General features: G+C 46.4%; 1 protein-coding gene across 9 annotated transcripts in view; it reads right to left on the bottom strand.

Annotated features, from left to right (window-relative positions):
- Positions 1-18067, bottom strand: part of LOC146079922 (uncharacterized) — a 53816-nt gene that overhangs the window by 5702 nt on the left and 30047 nt on the right. For 7 of the 9 annotated variants that reach the window (XM_083186642.1, XM_083186645.1, XM_083186646.1 and 4 more), the window contains one exon: positions 2034-2198. In XM_083186642.1, coding sequence (XP_083042768.1) covers positions 2034-2198 — 165 coding nt within the window. The remainder of the gene's footprint in view (positions 1-2033; positions 2199-18067) is intronic. The other 2 variants (XM_083186643.1, XM_083186647.1) reach the window with 1 other exon arrangement.

Below are 18067 nucleotides of genomic sequence, written 5' to 3'. Positions count from 1 at the left end.
TACAATGTGGCACAGCATAAACTAAAGGCACTACAATGTGGCATACTGTAGTATATTCTGGATACAATACTATGTTGCATAGTGTGAACTGGAGGGACTGAAATGTGGCATAGTATATTATTTATTAGCAGTTATTTATATAGCGCACACAGATTCCGCAGCGCTTTACAGAGAATATATGACCATTCACATCAGTCCCTGCCCCAGTGGAGCTTACAATCTATATTCCCTACCACACGTACACGCGCACACCGACATTCTAGGGTTAATTTGTTGGGAGCCTATTACTGTAGATACTAAAATGTGGCATAGTGTGAACTGGAGGCTCTAAAACTGGCATAATATAAACTGTAGGCAGTACAGTATATAATAATATGAACTTGGGCACTACAATGTGGCATAGTATGAACTGGATACACTTTATTGCAGCATAATATGAACTGCAGCTCTATAATGTGGCATAGTATGAACGGGAGGCTTTAAATGTGTCATAATATGAAATGGGGCACTACAATGTGGCACAGTATATACTGGATACATTAAGATGTGGTATAGTGTAATCTGGAGGGGCTAAAATTTTGCATAGAATTAACTGAAGCACTACAATGTGGCATAGTATATACTGGAGACATTACAATGTGGCATAGTATATACTGGAGACATTACAATGTGGCATAGAGTAACTGGAGACCCCCAAAATTGGTATAGTATGAACTGGACAATATAGTTCAGGACAGGCCAACCTGTGGCTCTCCAGATGTTATGAAACTACAAATCCCAGCATGCCTTGCCACAGTTTAAATACTCCCTTATAGCAAAACTGTGGCAAGGCATGATGGGATTCGTAGTTTGACAACATCTTGAGAGCCACAGGTTGGCCAGGCCTGCAATAGTTCATAGCTTGAACTGGAGGTATATGGTCTGGAGACAATACAATGTGGCATAGTATGAAGTGGAGACAATACAATGTGGCATAGTATGAAGCGGAGGCAATACAATGTGGCATAGTAGGAATTGGAGACAATACAATGTGGCATAGTAGGAATTGGAGACAATACAATGTGGCATAGTAGGAATTGGAGACAATACAATGTGGCATAGTAGGAATTGGAGACAATACAATGTGGCATAGTAGGAATTGGAGACAATACAATGTGGCATAGTAGGAATTGGAGACAATACAATGTGGCATAGTAGGAATTGGAGACAATACAATGTGGCATAGTATGAAGTGGAGACAATACAATGTGGCATAGTATGAAGTGGAGACAATACAATGTGGCATAGTATGAAGTGGAGACAATACAATGGGCGGTATTCAATGAGCCTGATTCGCCATGTTTTTATGGCGAATTTGTGTTGTTTGGCGAATTTTTGACTAAAACAATGATTCACTGAGTAGCAATCACTATCTTTTTATGGAGAAGTGGAATGTGAACTTTTAAAATAAAGTGTTTTGTTTTTTACATTTGGTGTCAAAAAATCAGGAATTTTATTCTGAGGAGGTGCATGCTATTTTTATTCATGTGCTGTAAGCACATGAATATATATTTAATTTTAAAAAATAAATATATATATATATATTTTTTTTTACACAGCAGCCAGCAGGGGGCGCCGGAGCCGAGCCGCTCATTAGATATTCATATATTTACTGCACCCGATCGTTACATATGCACGATCGGGTGTAGTGAATATACCCGGTCCCCTGCTGGCACCCCCGGGGGCAGCCTGTGCTGCCTGGCACCCGGGGAGCCCACCTCCCCCCCACATACGCTCTGGGGCAGGCAGAGAGACTTCCATCTCCCTGCCTGCCACCGTCCTCAGGCTCCCTGCGGCGTTCGCCGCAGGAGCTCATATTCGCCGGTCAGGGGCAGCGAGCCCCTGACTCGTTGAATACCGGAGCCGGCGAGGCTCTGGAACGTGCCGAATGTGCAGCGAATCCTAAACAGGTGTCTCAGTGAAGTAATGTTCATGATGCCCCCCCTTCCCCCCAGACTGATGAGCACTTCAGGATTGTACATTTTGGCTGTTACCTCTGTGCCATTCTGGTGTTTTCCTTCTATGGGCTTGTGTTCTCTGCGGGGGTGTCTCCTGTGTCCCCCACCCCTGTGGCCCTTATGGTGCCTGTGGCCCTCATGGCCCCTGTGACCCTCGTGGTCTCTGTGATCCCACATGGTCTCTGAGTCCTCCACCTGTGTAAAACACAAAATGCATTATTATTACTATTTAGGATAAAATAAAACCACATCAGTTCCCCCACATGACCAGTGCACACAGTACACTGCTGCGATGTGCGTCCACAATACCCCTCAAAGAAATCTGTTGTGTAACCTAACCCATCTGTTCTGTGTGTAGGATAATAAAGTTATTGCGTATTAGGTACAGCTTGGGAGACGGTAACCTGACCCGTCTGTTCTGTGTGACGGATAATAAAGTTTTGCATGGTAGGTACAGCTTGGGAGACGGTAACCTGACCCGTCTGTTCTGTGTGTAGGATAATAAAGTTATTGCATAGTAGGTACAGCTTGGGAGACGGTAACCTGACCCATCTGTTCTGTGTGACGGATAATAAAGTTATTACATAGTAGGTACAGCTTGGGAGACAGTAACCTGACCCATCTGTACTGTGTGACGGATAATAAGTTATTGCATAGTAGGTACAGCTTGGGAGACAGTAACCTGACCCATCTGTTCTGTGTAACGGATAATAAAGTTATTACATAGTAGGTACAGCTTGGGAGACAGTAACCTGACCCATCTGTTCTGTGTGACGGATAATAAAGTTATTACATAGTAGGTACAGCTTGGGAGACGGTAACCTGACCCGTCTGTTCTGTGTGACGGATAATAAAGTTATTACATAGTAGGTACAGCTTGGGAGACAGTAACCTGACCCATCTGTTCTGTGTGACGGATAATAAAGTTATTACATAGTAGGTACAGCTTGGGAGACGGTAACCTGACCCATCTGTTCTGTGTGTAGGATAATAAAGTTATTACATAGTAGGTACAGCTTGGGAGACGGTAACCTGACCCATCTGTTCTGTGTGTAGGATAATAAAGTTATTGCATAGTAGGTACAGCTTGGGAGACAGTAACCTGACCCATCTGTTCTGTGTGACGGATAATAAGTTATTACATAGTAGGTACAGCTTGGGAGACGGTAACCTGACCCGTCTGTTCTGTGTGACGGATAATAAAGTTATTGCATAGTAGGTACAGCTTGGGGAGACAGTAACCTGACCCGTCTGTTCTGTGTGACGGATAATAAGTTATTACATAGTAGGTACAGCTTGGGAGACGGTAACCTGACCCGTCTGTTCTGTGTGACGGATAATAAAGTTATTACATAGTAGGTACAGCTTGGGAGACAGTAACCTGACCCATCTGTTCTGTGTGACGGATAATAAAGTTATTACATAGTAGGTACAGCTTGGGAGACAGTAACCTGACCCGTCTGTTCTGTGTGTAGGATAATAAAGTTATTACATAGTAGGTACAGCTTGGGAGACGGTAACCTTACCCATCTGTTCTGGGTGACGGATAATAAAGTTATTACATAGTAGGTACAGCTTGGGAGACAGTAACCTGACCCGTCTGTTCTGTGTGACGGATAATAAGTTATTACATAGTAGGTACAGCTTGGGAGACAGTAACCTGACCCATCTGTTCTGTGTGACGGATAATAAAGTTATTACATAGTAGGTACAGCTTGGGAGACGGTAACCTGACCCATCTGTTCTGTGTGTAGGATAATAAAGTTATTACATAGTAGGTACAGCTTGGGAGACGGTAACCTGACCCATCTGTTCTGTGTGTAGGATAATAAAGTTATTACATAGTAGGTACAGCTTGGGAGACAGTAACCTGACCCATCTGTTCTGTGTGACGGATAATAAGTTATTACATAGTAGGTACAGCTTGGGAGACGGTAACCTGACCCGTCTGTTCTGTGTGACGGATAATAAAGTTATTGCATAGTAGGTACAGCTTGGGGAGACAGTAACCTGACCCGTCTGTTCTGTGTGACGGATAATAAGTTATTACATAGTAGGTACAGCTTGGGAGACGGTAACCTGACCCGTCTGTACTGTGTGACGGATAATAAAGTTATTACATAGTAGGTACAGCTTGGGAGACAGTAACCTGACCCATCTGTTCTGTGTGACGGATAATAAAGTTATTACATAGTAGGTACAGCTTGGGAGACAGTAACCTGACCCATCTGTTCTGTGTGACGGATAATAAGTTATTACATAGTAGGTACAGCTTGGGAGACGGTAACCTGACCCGTCTGTTCTATGTGACGGATAATAAGTTATTACATAGTAGGTACAGCTTGGGAGACAGTAACCTGACCCGTCTGTTCTGTGTGTAGGATAATAAAGTTATTACATAGTAGGTACAGCTTGGGAGACGGTAACCTGACCCGTCTGTACTGTGTGACGGATAATAAAGTTATTACATAGTAGGTACAGCTTGGGAGACGGTAACCTGACCCATCTGTTCTGTGTGACGGATAATAAAGTTATTACATAGTAGGTACAGCTTGGGAGACGGTAACCTGACCCGTCTGTTCTGTGTGACGGATAATAAAGTTATTGCATAGTAGGTACAGCTTGGGAGACGGTAACCTGACCCGTCTGTTCTGGGTGACGGATAATAAAGTTATTACATAGTAGGTACAGCTTGGGAGACGGTAACCTGACCCATCTGTTCTGTGTGACGGATAATAAGTTATTACATAGTAGGTACAGCTTGGGAGACAGTAACCTGACCCATCTGTTCTGTGTAACGGATAATAAAGTTATTACATAGTAGGTACAGCTTGGGAGACGGTAACCTGACCCATCTGTTCTGTGTGACGGATAATAAAGTTATTACATAGTAGGTACAGCTTGGGAGACGGTAACCTGACCCGTCTGTTCTGTGTGACGGATAATAAAGTTATTGCATAGTAGGAACAGCTTGGGAGACGGTAACCTGACCCATCTGTTCTGTGTGACGGATAATAAAGTTATTACATAGTAGGTACAGCTTGGGAGACGGTAACCTGACCCATCTGTTCTGTGTGACGGATAATAAAGTTATTACATAGTAGGTACAGCTTGGGAGACGGTAACCTGACCCATTTGTACTGTGTGACGGATAATAAAGTTATTACATAGTAGGTACAGCTTGGGAGACGGTAACCTGACCCATCTGTTCTGTGTGACGGATAATAAAGTTATTACATAGTAGGTACAGCTTGGGAGACAGTAACCTGACCCGTCTGTTCTGTGTGACGGATAATAAGTTATTACATAGTAGGTACAGCTTGGGAGACGGTAACCTGACCCATCTGTTCTGTGTGACGGGTAATAAGTTATTACATAGTAGGTACAGCTTGGGAGACGGTAACCTGACCCATCTGTTCTGTGTGACGGATAATAAAGTTATTACATAGTAGGTACAGCTTGGGAGACGGTAACCTGACCCATCTGTTCTGTGTGACGGATAATAAGTTATTGCATAGTAGGTACAGCTTGGGAGACGGTAACCTGACCCGTCTGTTCTGTGTGACGGATAATAAAGTTATTACATAGTAGGCACAGCTTGGGAGACAGTAACCTGACCCATCTGTTCTGTGTGACGGATAATAAGTTATTACATAGTAGGTACAGCTTGGGAGACGGTAACCTGACCCATCTGTTCTGGGTGACGGATAATAAAGTTATTGCATATTAGGTACAGCTTGGGAGACGGTAACCTGACCCGTCTGTTCTGTGTGACGGATAATAAAGTTATTGCATAGTAGGTACAGCTTGGGAGACGGTAACCTGACCCGTCTGTTCTGTGTGACGGATAATAAAGTTATTACATAGTAGGTACAGCTTGGGAGACGGTAACCTGACCCATCTGTTGTGTGTGACGGATAATAAGTTATTACATAGTAGGTACAGCTTGGGAGACGGTAACCTGACCCATCTGTTCTGTGTGACGGATAATAAGTTATTACATAGTAGGTACAGCTTGGGAGACAGTAACCTGACCCATCTGTTCTGTGTGACGGATAATAAAGTTATTGCATAGTAGGTACAGCTTGGGAGACGGTAACCTGACCCATCTGTTCTGTGTGACGGATAATAAAGTTATTACATAGTAGGTACAGCTTGGGAGACGGTAACCTGACCCATCTGTTCTGTGTGATGGATAATAAGTTATTACATAGTAGGTACAGCTTGGGAGACAGTCACCTGACCCATCTGTTCTGTGTGACGGATAATAAAGTTTTGCATGGTAGGTACAGCTTGGGAGACGGTAACCTGACCCATCTGTTCTGTGTGACGGATAATAAGTTATTACATAGTAGGTACAGCTTAGGAGACGGTAACCTGACCCATCTGTTCTGTGTGACGGATAATAAGTTATTACATAGTAGGTACAGCTTGGGAGACGGTAACCTGACCCATCTGTTCTGTGTGACGGATAATAAGTTATTACATAGTAGGTACAGCTTGGGAGACGGTAACCTGACCCATCTGTTCTGTGTGACGGATAATAAGTTATTACATAGTAGGTACAGCTTGGGAGACAGTAACCTGACCCGTCTGTTCTGTGTGTAGGATAATAAAGTTATTACATAGTAGGTACAGCTTGGGAGACGGTAACCTGACCCGTCTGTTCTGTGTGACGGATAATAAGTTATTACATAGTAGGTACAGCTTGGGAGACAGTCACCTGACCCATCTGTTCTGTGTGACGGATAATAAGTTATTACATAGTAGGTACAGCTTGGGAGACAGTAACCTGACCCATCTGTTCTGTGTGACGGATAATAAAGTTATTACATAGTAGGTACAGCTTGGGAGACAGTAACCTGACCCATCTGTTCTGTGTGACGGATAATAAGTTATTACATAGTAGGTACAGCTTGGGAGACAGTAACCTGACCCATCTGTTCTGTGTGACGGATAATAAAGTTATTACATAGTAGGTACAGCTTGGGAGACAGTAACCTGACCCATCTGTTCTGTGTGACGGATAATAAGTTATTACATAGTAGGTACAGCTTGGGAGACGGTAACCTGACCCATCTGTTCTGTGTGATGGTGTGGCCGGAGAGCCCGGCACACGGGGTTAATGGCGGCTACAGCACTAAAGGGGTTAACTCTCCATGCTTTGCCGTTATTCAGAACAAGGGCACTTGACATGTTTTAAACTGTATGAGTAGCACTGAGCTGGGACAGGACCCCTTCTGCAGTGCTGCTGTAAGTTGTAGCCTGCTGCTGGGCACCAGGCACAGATTATATGTACTTATGAAATATATGTTTGGCACTGAGCTAGGACTGCATCATATATTGTGTATATTGTATTGAATATTGAGGAATGCATTCTGGACTTACAATGCACTTTGTAACTTTCTGGGGGAAGGAATTTAGCAAATCTTGGTGATGAGGAAATGAAATGCTAATCTGTCAGAAGGTCTGTGAGTGTCCAATACACAGCAGGGAGTAGGCTCTGTGTCTGAAGCCCTGTGTAAAAGGTGATAAGGAAACAAATTTATGTACTATATGTGATGGGTCACTGAACCCAGGCCATCCTGTGTGAGGTGTTGGTAATGCAGACATTTGTGTTTCTTTATGTAAACCTGTCCAGGAGATAAATATCTCCCCTGTTCCTGGAAGTTATATATTCTAAGGAAATTGGACTCATCCTTTGTAGTATGTAATCCTGGTTCGTTATGCACTGGAAGTAACATGTCAGATTGAGATGCAAATTGTAAATGTATGGGGGAGGATCTGACAATGTCAGTGTGTTTTCTGTCCTTATAAGCAGGGCCTGTGAGCCCAAGTTGTTGTACTTCTGCCTGTATCTGAATGCTGTAACATCACTTGTATGCTGTACCTCCTAGGGACCTAGGAGAGGGCTCTTTTCAGAGCTTCTACTTGAGCAAATAAACCATCTTTTGCCCAAGAAGTCTGCTTCATCTGCGACCAACAGAATTAATTACAATAATTCCGTTCTCCGGCTGTTCTGGGCATAGCATCCAGCGTCTCTGAGTCTCCGCTCTGCCAGCTACCAAAGCAGAGGTCTGGTCCGTGACCAGTGGGGGACCAGTCGACACCAGCAGCGTGTCGACGCAGGTAGTACTCAGGTGCCAGCGATTGGACCTGAGGAGGTATCCGTGGTTCCAGACGCCACGTAGGAGGAGTCTGGTGGTGGCAGCGATAACCCCGCCCACTGCGTAGTGGGTGGAGTGAGTAACAGGCGGTTACTGACGGTAACAGGGAATCCCCTATTGGCCAGGTCCCGTGAGACCAGGAACCGCTATCTGTGGACCCAAAGGGCGTAGCCAGAGCTAAGGGCAGGCGTCCGGTCACAGAAATTGGTGGCAAGCCGGTGGGATAACCCAGGCAGCTCTTCAGTCACCCGATTGGAGAAGCCGAGTTACTCAGGGAGGAGTAACTGCAGCCAGGAGAACGCGCAAGATGGCGGACTTCAATGGAATGTCGAAGGATGACCTCGAGATCGTGTGTCGGGGGAAGGGTGTGGAGATCCCTTCCAAAGCAACTTTAAACGAAATGAGGGTGGCGCTCAAGCGCTTGGAGGAGTCGAGTCGGGAGGAGGTGCAGCACGCTGATGGTGACCGTGTCCAGGAGGACAGCCACACAGAGGACCTTCATCTGGACCCGGTGAGACTCACAAGCCCCGCCCCCTCTAGCAGCAGCCATGTTTCCCAACATTCCCTAGCAGGGCCAGGATCCCCGCGTCCCAGGGTGGACGGCGCGGATAGCCTAGCGGATCGGCTAGCGGAATTAGGGGAGAGGGCAACGGAACAAGAACGCATGCTCATCATTCGGATGTGGCATGCGGAGCGGGCACCACAGGCTGTGGTACCCCGGGCGCCGTTGTCCGCTGCTACCCCCCGAGCGGGACGGATTCAGTTTGCCAAGTTTGCCGACAGCGATGGGGACATTGATGGACATTTGCAAGTTTTTGAGAGGACTTGTAAACTACATGATTTGCCCAAACAGGAGTGGGTAAGACACCTTGTACCCACCCTGCATGGAGAGGCCTTGGAGGCCTATCGAGGAGTAGCTAATGAGGACTGTGGGGACTATGATGTTGTCGCCAAGGCCCTCCTCCAACGGTTTTTTGTAACTCCTGAGTCCTACAGGAAAAAGTTTCGGGACTTGCCAAAGAATCCTGGCAGCACCCACGAGCAGTTTGCCACCCAGCTGCGGCAGTACTTGGTGAAGTGGGTGCAGGAATCGGAGGCCACAACCTGGGACACCCTGATTGATGTGATCTGCAGGGAGCAGTTCTACTGCAGGTGTGCCCAGGAAGTGAAGGAGTGGGTGCTAGATCGGGAGCCACCCAGTGTAAAGATGGCTGCCCAGCTAGCGGACAAGTATGTGGCAATTCGGTCACAGGGGCTGAAACGCCCAAGTAGCAGCCCACTACAATGGACTTTACCACCAGGGGGACACCCCTCTTCAGCTCATCGCCCCCCAAAGCAAGCATCTTCCAACCCGGGTGCTCTTGGCCAGCAATCGCCCCGCAGCGTCCCTGCGAGTAATCAGGGATCATCGGAGCCCCGCCTGGTCAAGAAGTGCTACAGCTGTGGGAAAATCGGACATCTGAGGATGAACTGTCCCACACTGCCGGCACCCCAGATTCTCGCTACCAATCCGAATGCTGGATCCCGGCTTGCTTGCTTGACCCGTGGAGATGAGCCCACAGAGACTGTACCCCCTCCAGTCAGTCCGATGGAGTGTGGTGAGAAGCAGGCAGACTCTGCTGATAGAGTCACCTGCATGGCCATGCGGCCTCTACAGAATATGTGGCGGCACCTGCAGTCGGTCCAAGTGGGGTCCCTGCAGGGGGAAGGCCTGAGAGACTCTGGGGCCTCAATCACTGTGGTGAGCCCCAGACTGATTGATCCTGCTGCAATCGTGCAGGGTCGCACTGCCAAAGTTACAATGGCAGATGGAGCGGAGCGAGAGGTGCCCATGGCCAGAGTCTACCTGGATTGGGGGGCTGGACCAGAGTTGCGAGATGTTGCCGTCATGGATGGCCTCCCAACAGATGTAGTCCTGGGGAATGATCTTGGGGGTGGAATCGTTACTACATTTGCTAACGCCATCGCCTGGAGTCAAGCTGCCAGACTACAGTCCTTACTATCGACATTAGCACAGCCCAGCCCAGAGGAAAAGACCACAGCGGCCAGACAACTGCCAGCACAGCCAACCACAGCATCAACCAGCCCAGAGGAAAAGACTACAGCGGCTAGATCAGCGCATCTCCCCAGCATGCCTTTTGCCTCTGGTGTGCCTACGTCCCCTAGCAACGCAGAGGATGTGTGTGCCAGCTTGTTGTATCCTGTGAGGGTGCCCAGCGATGCTCCTGTTCCTAGTGGTTTGCCAACTCCAGCGGTGAGTATGAGTGACCACACTGACCTTTACATGACTGACCCAAACCAGAATGACCCTAGACATCCCAACCTAGATACCCCTGTAGAGTGTCCCCCTTTAGGAGAAAGTAAGGGGCACTGGCAGGGGGTTCAGGAGGCTCCGCTCTCTGACCCATCCCTGACAGGCATACGGTGCCAAGCTCGCAGCGGCCTTGATGGGGTGGGGGTAGGGAGTGTACCCGGGCAGGAAGGGTTCAGGCCCAGGGTAGTCAGGAAGGTAGAAGGGGATACACCAGAGAGATTGGGTTCCCCAAGACGTAGGTCCTTTGAGGAGGACAGGAGGGCAGGTCTGACAGTTGTTGCAGACGGGTGCCCGGGAGAAGTGACAGGGGTGCAGAGCCTGGAGGATAGTGTGGGAGGAGACAGGGGTAGGCCCAGACCAGTGAAGGTAGAGGCGACCAGAGGCTGTCCCCAGCCCACAACCCCCAGACAGGTACTGACCTTAAAAACTGTAAGGCCCTACAGACAAGTTGTCCCTGACTCTAGTTTGGTAGTGACGTCCCTTACAGTAGTGACTAGGAAGGGTCTTCCCAAGACAGTGGACTGTACACCTGCTTGTGAGTTGGCATTCCAGTCGCTGAAGGAGGCTCTGGTACCAGCTCCAGTCCTGATGACGCATATTTATTACCAGGACATTGTGGTACGGACTATTGCGTCACTGCACGGACTGGGAGCAGTACTGAGCCAAGAGGAGCCATATGGGCAGGAGCACCCTGTGGCTTGTGTGAGCAGAATACTGCTATGGTGGGAGGTGGGGTATGCCACAATTTGGGCACACTGGGTGGCAATTGTGTATGCAGCAGACCAGCTTTGGCACAGATGGTGCCACTGGCACCCCACTGGGGTGAAGGAACACCCACCTGATGAAGGTTTGCCCCCTTCATTGGGGGAAACAGACGGACTGTTGTTGTGGGGCCTTGGACTTGGACACTGTGGTGACTGTGTGGACTTTCAGCACCAACCGGATATGGCCCACTGCAGTCTGGAGGAACTGTCTAGGCTGGGGGCCAACACCCCCAGGCACTCCCAGTAACCCCCAAATGGGCTGCGGGACCAGGAGCCAAGTCGTTGGGACATGGCCCTCTGGTTTCCCGCTTGAAGGGGGGGGAAGAAGTGTGGCCGGAGAGCCCGGCACACGGGGTTAATGGCGGCTACAGCACTACAGGGGTTAACTCTCCATGCTTTGCCGTTATTCAGAACAAGGGCACTTGACATGTTTTAAACTGTATGAGTAGCACTGAGCTGGGACAGGACCCCTTCTGCAGTGCTGCTGTAAGTTGTAGCCTGCTGCTGGGCACCAGGCACAGATTATATGTACTTATGAAATATATGTTTGGCACTGAGCTAGGACTGCATCATATATTGTGTATATTATATTGAATATTGAGGAATGCATTCTGGACTTACAATGCACTTTGTAACTTTCTGGGGGAAGGAATTTAGCAAATCTTGGTGATGAGGAAATGAAATGCTAATCTGTCAGAAGGTCTGTGAGTGTCCAATACACAGCAGGGAGTAGGCTCTGTGTCTGAAGCCCTGTGTAAAAGGTGATAAGGAAACAAATTTATGTACTATATGTGATGGGTCACTGAACCCAGGCCATCCTGTGTGAGGTGTTGGTAATGCAGACATTTGTGTTTCTTTATGTAAACCTGTCCAGGAGATTAATATCTCCCCTGTTCCTGGAAGTTATATATTCTAAGGAAATTGGACTCATCCTTTGTAGTATGTAATCTTGGTTCGTTATGCACTAGAAGTAACATGTCAGATTGAGATGCAAATTGTAAATGTATGTGGGAGGATCTGACAATGTCAGTGTGTTTTCTGTCCTTATAAGCAGGGCCTGTGAGCCCAAGTTGTTGTACTTCTGCCTGTATCTGAATGCTGTAACATCACTTGTATGCTGTACCTCCTAGGGACCTAGGAGAGGGCTCTTTTCAGAGCTTCTACTTGAGCAAATAAACCATCTTTTGCCCAAGAAGTCTGCTTCATCTGCGACCAACAGAATTAATTACAATAATTCCGTTCTCCGGCTGTTCTGGGCATAGCATCCAGCGTCTCTGAGTCTCCGCTCTGCCAGCTACCAAAGCAGAGGTCTGGTCCGTGACCAGTGGGGGACCAGTCGACACCAGCAGCGTGTCGACGCAGGTAGTACTCAGGTGCCAGCGATTGGACCTGAGGAGGTATCCGTGGTTCCAGACGCCACGTAGGAGGAGTCTGGTGGTGGCAGCGATAACCCCGCCCACTGCGTAGTGGGTGGAGTGAGTAACAGGCGGTTACTGACGGTAACAGGGAATCCCCTATTGGCCAGGTCCCGTGAGACCAGGAACCGCTATCTGTGGACCCAAAGGGCGTAGCCAGAGCTAAGGGCAGGCGTCCGGTCACAGATGGATAATAATTTATTACATAGTAGGTACAGCTTGGGAGACAGTAACCTGACCCATCTGTTCTGTGTGACGGATAATAAAGTTATTACATAGTAGGCACAGCTTGGGAGACGGTAACCTGACCCATCTGTTCTATGTGACGGATAATAAGTTATTACATAGTAGGTACAGCTTGGGGAAACAGTAACCTGACCCATCTGTTCTGTGTGACGGATAATAAAGTTATTACATAGTAAGCACAGCTTGGGGAGACAGTAACCTGACCCGTCTGTTCTATGTGACGGATAATAAGTTATTACATAGTAAGCACAGCTTGGGGAGACTGTAACCTGACCCGTTTGTTCTGTGTGACGGATAATAAGTTATTACATAGTAGGCACAGCTTGGGAGACGGTAACCTGACCCATCTGTTCTGTGTGACGGATAATAAAGTTATTACATAGTAGGTACAGCTTGGGAGACGGTAACCTGACCCATCTGTTCTGTGTGATGGATAATAAGTTATTACATAGTAGGTACAGCTTGGGAGACAGTAACCTGACCCATCTGTTCTGTGTGACGGATAATAAAGTTATTACATAGTAGGTACAGCTTGGGAGACGGTAACCTGACCCATCTGTTCTGTGTGACGGATAATAAGTTATTGCATAGTAGGTACAGCTTGGGAGACGGTAACCTGACCCGTCTGTTCTGTGTGACGGATAATAAAGTTATTACATAGTAGGCACAGCTTGGGAGACAGTAACCTGACCCATCTGTTCTGTGTGACGGATAATAAGTTATTACATAGTAGGTACAGCTTGGGAGACGGTAACCTGACCCATCTGTTCTGGGTGACGGATAATAAAGTTATTGCATATTAGGTACAGCTTGGGAGACGGTAACCTGACCCGTCTGTTCTGTGTGACGGATAATAAAGTTATTGCATAGTAGGTACAGCTTGGGAGACGGTAACCTGACCCATCTGTTCTGTGTGACGGATAATAAGTTATTACATAGTAGGTACAGCTTGGGAGACAGTAACCTGACCCATCTGTTCTGTGTGACGGATAATAAAGTTATTACATAGTAGGTACAGCTTGGGAGACGGTAACCTGACCCGTCTGTTCTGTGTGACGGATAATAAAGTTATTGCATAGTAGGTACAGCTTGGGAGACGGTAACCTGACCCATCTGTTCTGTGTGACGGATAATAAGTTATTACATAGTAGGTACAGCTTGGGAGACGGTAACCTGACCCATCTGTTCTGTGTGACGGATAATAAAGTTATTGCATAGTAGGTACAGCTTGGGAGACGGTAACCTGACCCATCTGTTCTGTGTGACGGATAATAAAGTTATTGCATAGTAGGTACAGCTTGGGAGACGGTAACCTGACCCATCTGTTCTGTGTGACGGATAATAAAGTTATTACATAGTAGGTACAGCTTGGGAGACGGTAACCTGACCCATCTGTTCTGTGTGACGGATAATAAAGTTATTACATAGTAGGTACAGCTTGGGAGACGGTAACCTGACCCATCTGTTCTGGGTGACGAATAATAAAGTTATTACATAGTAGGTACAGCTTGGGAGACAGTAACCTGACCCTTCTGTTCTGTGTGACGGATAATAAAGTTATTACATAGTAGGTACAGCTTGGGAGACAGTAACCTGACCCATCTGTTCTGTGTGACGGATAATAAGTTATTACATAGTAGGTACAGCTTGGGAGACAGTAACCTGACCCATCTGTTCTGTGTGACGGATAATAAAGTTATTACATAGTAGGTACAGCTTGGGAGACAGTAACCTGACCCATCTGTTCTGTGTGACGGATAATAAGTTATTACATAGTAGGTACAGCTTGGGAGACAGTAACCTGACCCATCTGTTCTGTGTGACGGATAATAAAGTTATTACATAGTAGGTACAGCTTGGGAGACGGTAACCTGACCCATCTGTTCTGTGTGACGGATAATAAGTTATTACATAGTAGGTACAGCTTGGGAGACAGTAACCTGACCCTTCTGTTCTGTGTGACGGATAATAAAGTTATTACATAGTAGGTACAGCTTGGGAGACGGTAACCTGACCCATCTGTTCTATGTGACGGATAATAAAGTTATTGCATAGAAGGTACAGCTTGGGAGACGGTAACCTGACCCATCTGTTCTGTGTGACGGATAATAAAGTTATTACATAGTAGGTACAGCTTGGGAGACAGTAACCTGACCCATCTGTTCTGTGTGACGAATAATAAGTTATTACATAGTAAGCACAGCTTGGGAGGCGGTAACCTGACCCGTCTGTTCTGTGTGACGGATAATAAAGTTATTACATAGTAGGTACAGCTTGGGAGACGGTAACCTGACCCATCTGTTCTGTGTGACGGATAATAAGTTATTACATAGTAGGAACAGCTTGGGAGACAGTAACCTGACCCGTCTGTTCTGTGTGACGGATAATAAGTTATTACATAGTAGGTACAGCTTGGGAGACAGTAACCTGACCCATCTGTTCTGTGTGACGGATAATAAGTTATTACATAGTAGGTACAGCTTGGGAGACAGTAACCTGACCCATCTGTTCTGTGTGACGGATAATAAGTTATTACATAGTAGGTACAGCTTGGGAGACGGTAACCTGACCCATCTGTTCTGTGTGACGGATAATAAGTTATTACATAGTAGGTACAGCTTGGGAGACGGTAACCTGACCCGTCTGTTCTGTGTGACGGATAATAAGTTATTACATAGTAGGTACAGCTTGGGAGACAGTAACCTGACCCATCTGTTCTGTGTGACGGATAATAAGTTATTACATAGTAGGTACAGCTTGGGTGACGGTAACCTGACCCATCTGTTCTGTGTGACGGATAATAAAGTTATTACATAGTAGGTACAGCTTGGGAGACGGTAACCTGACCCATCTGTTCTGTGTGACGGATAATAAGTTATTACATAGTAGGTACAGCTTGGGAGACGGTAACCTGACCCATCTGTTCTGTGTGACGGATAATAAGTTATTACATAGTAGGTACAGCTTGGGAGACGGTAACCTGACCCATCTGTTCTGTGTGACGGATAATAAGTTATTACATAGTAGGTACAGCTTGGGAGACGGTAACCTGACCCATCTGTTCTGTGTGACGGATAATAAGTTATTACATAGTAGGTACAGCTTGGGAGACGGTAACCTGACCCATCTGTTCTGTGTGACGGATAATAAAGTTATTACATAGTAGGTACAGCTTGGGAGACAGTAACCGGACCCATCTGTTCTGTGTGACGGATAATAAAGTTATTACATAGTAGGTACAGCTTGGGAGACGGTAACCTGACCCATCTGTTCTGTGTGACGGATAATAAGTTATTACATAGTAGGTACAGCTTGGGAGACAGTAACCTGACCCATCTGTTCTGTGTGACGGATAATAAAGTTATTGCATAGTAGGTACAGCTTGGGAGACGGTAACCTGACCCATCTGTTCTGTGTGATGGATAATAAGTTATTACATAGTAGGTACAGCTTGGGAGACAGTAACCTGACCCATCTGTTCTGTGTGACGGATAATAAAGTTATTACATAGTAGGTACAGCTTGGGAGACAGTAACCTGACCCATCTGTTCTGTGTGACGGATAATAAGTTATTACATAGTAGGTACAGCTTGGGAGACGGTAACCTGACCCATCTGTTCTGTGTGACGGATAATAAGTTATTACATAGTAGGTACAGCTTGGGAGACGGTAACCTGACCCGTCTGTTCTGTGTGACGGATAATAAAGTTATTACATAGTAGGTACAGCTTGGGAGACGGTAACCTGACCCATCTGTTCTGTGTGACGGATAATAAAGTTATTACATAGTAGGTACAGCTTGGGAGACAGTAACCTGACCCATCTGTTCTGTGTGACGGATAATAAAGTTATTACATAGTAGGTACAGCTTGGGAGACGGTAACCTGACCCATGTGTTCTGTGTGACGGATAATAAGTTATTACATAGTAGGTACAGCTTGGGAGACGGTAACCTGACCCATCTGTTCTGTGTGACGGATAATAAAGTTATTACATAGTAGGTACAGCTTGGGAGACGGTAACCTGACCCATCTGTTCTGTGTGATGGATAATAAGTTATTACATAGTAGGTACAGCTTGGGGAGACAGTAACCTGACCCATCTGTTCTGTGTGACGGATAATAAGTTATTACATAGTAGGTACAGCTTGGGGAGACAGTAACCTGACCCATCTGTTCTGTGTGACGGATAATAAGTTATTACATAGTAGGTACAGCTTGGGGAGACAGTAACCTGACCCATCTGTTCTGTGTGACGGATAATAAGTTATTACATAGTAGGTACAGCTTGGGAGACAGTAACCTGACCCATCTGTTCTGTGTGACGGATAATAAGTTATTACATAGTAGGTACAGCTTGGGAGACGGTAACCTGACCCATCTGTTCTGTGTGTAGGATAATAAAGTTATTACATAGTAGGTACAGCTTGGGAGACGGTAACCTGACCCGTCTGTTCTGTGTGACGGATAATAAAGTTATTGCATAGTAAGCACAGCTTGGCAGACTGTAACCTGACCCATCTGTTCTGTGTGACGGATAATAAGTTATTACATAGTAGGTACAGCTTGGGAGACGGTAACCTGACCCATCTGTTCTGTGTGACGGATAATAAGTTATTACATAGTAGGTACAGCTTGGGAGACGGTAACCTGACCCATCTGTTCTGTGTGACGGATAATAAAGTTATTACATAGTAGGTACAGCTTGGGAGACAGTAACCTGACCCATCTGTTCTGTGTGACGGATAATAAGTTATTACATAGTAGGTACAGCTTGGGAGACAGTCACCTGACCCATCTGTTCTGGTTGACGGATAATAAAGTTATTACATAGTAGGTACAGCTTGGGAGACAGTAACCTGACCCGTCTGTTCTGTGTGACGGATAATAAAGTTATTACATAGTAGGTACAGCTTGGGAGACAGTAACCTGACCCGTCTGTTCTGTGTGACGGATAATAAAGTTATTACATAGTAGGTACAGCTTGGGAGACAGTAACCTGACCCATCTGTTCTGGGTGACGGATAATAAGTTATTACATAGTAGGTACAGCTTGGGAGACAGTAACCTGACCCGTCTGTTCTGTGTGACGGATAATAAGTTATTACATAGTAGGCACAGCTTGGGAGACGGTAACCTGACCCATCTGTTCTGTGTGACGGATA

Source organism: Crinia signifera, chromosome 5 (genome assembly GCF_055691185.1).
Source record: "Crinia signifera chromosome 5, ASM5569118v1, whole genome shotgun sequence".
In the NCBI taxonomy this organism is placed as follows: domain Eukaryota; kingdom Metazoa; phylum Chordata; class Amphibia; order Anura; family Myobatrachidae; genus Crinia; species Crinia signifera.
This window is presented reverse-complemented; position numbering and strand designations above follow the sequence as displayed.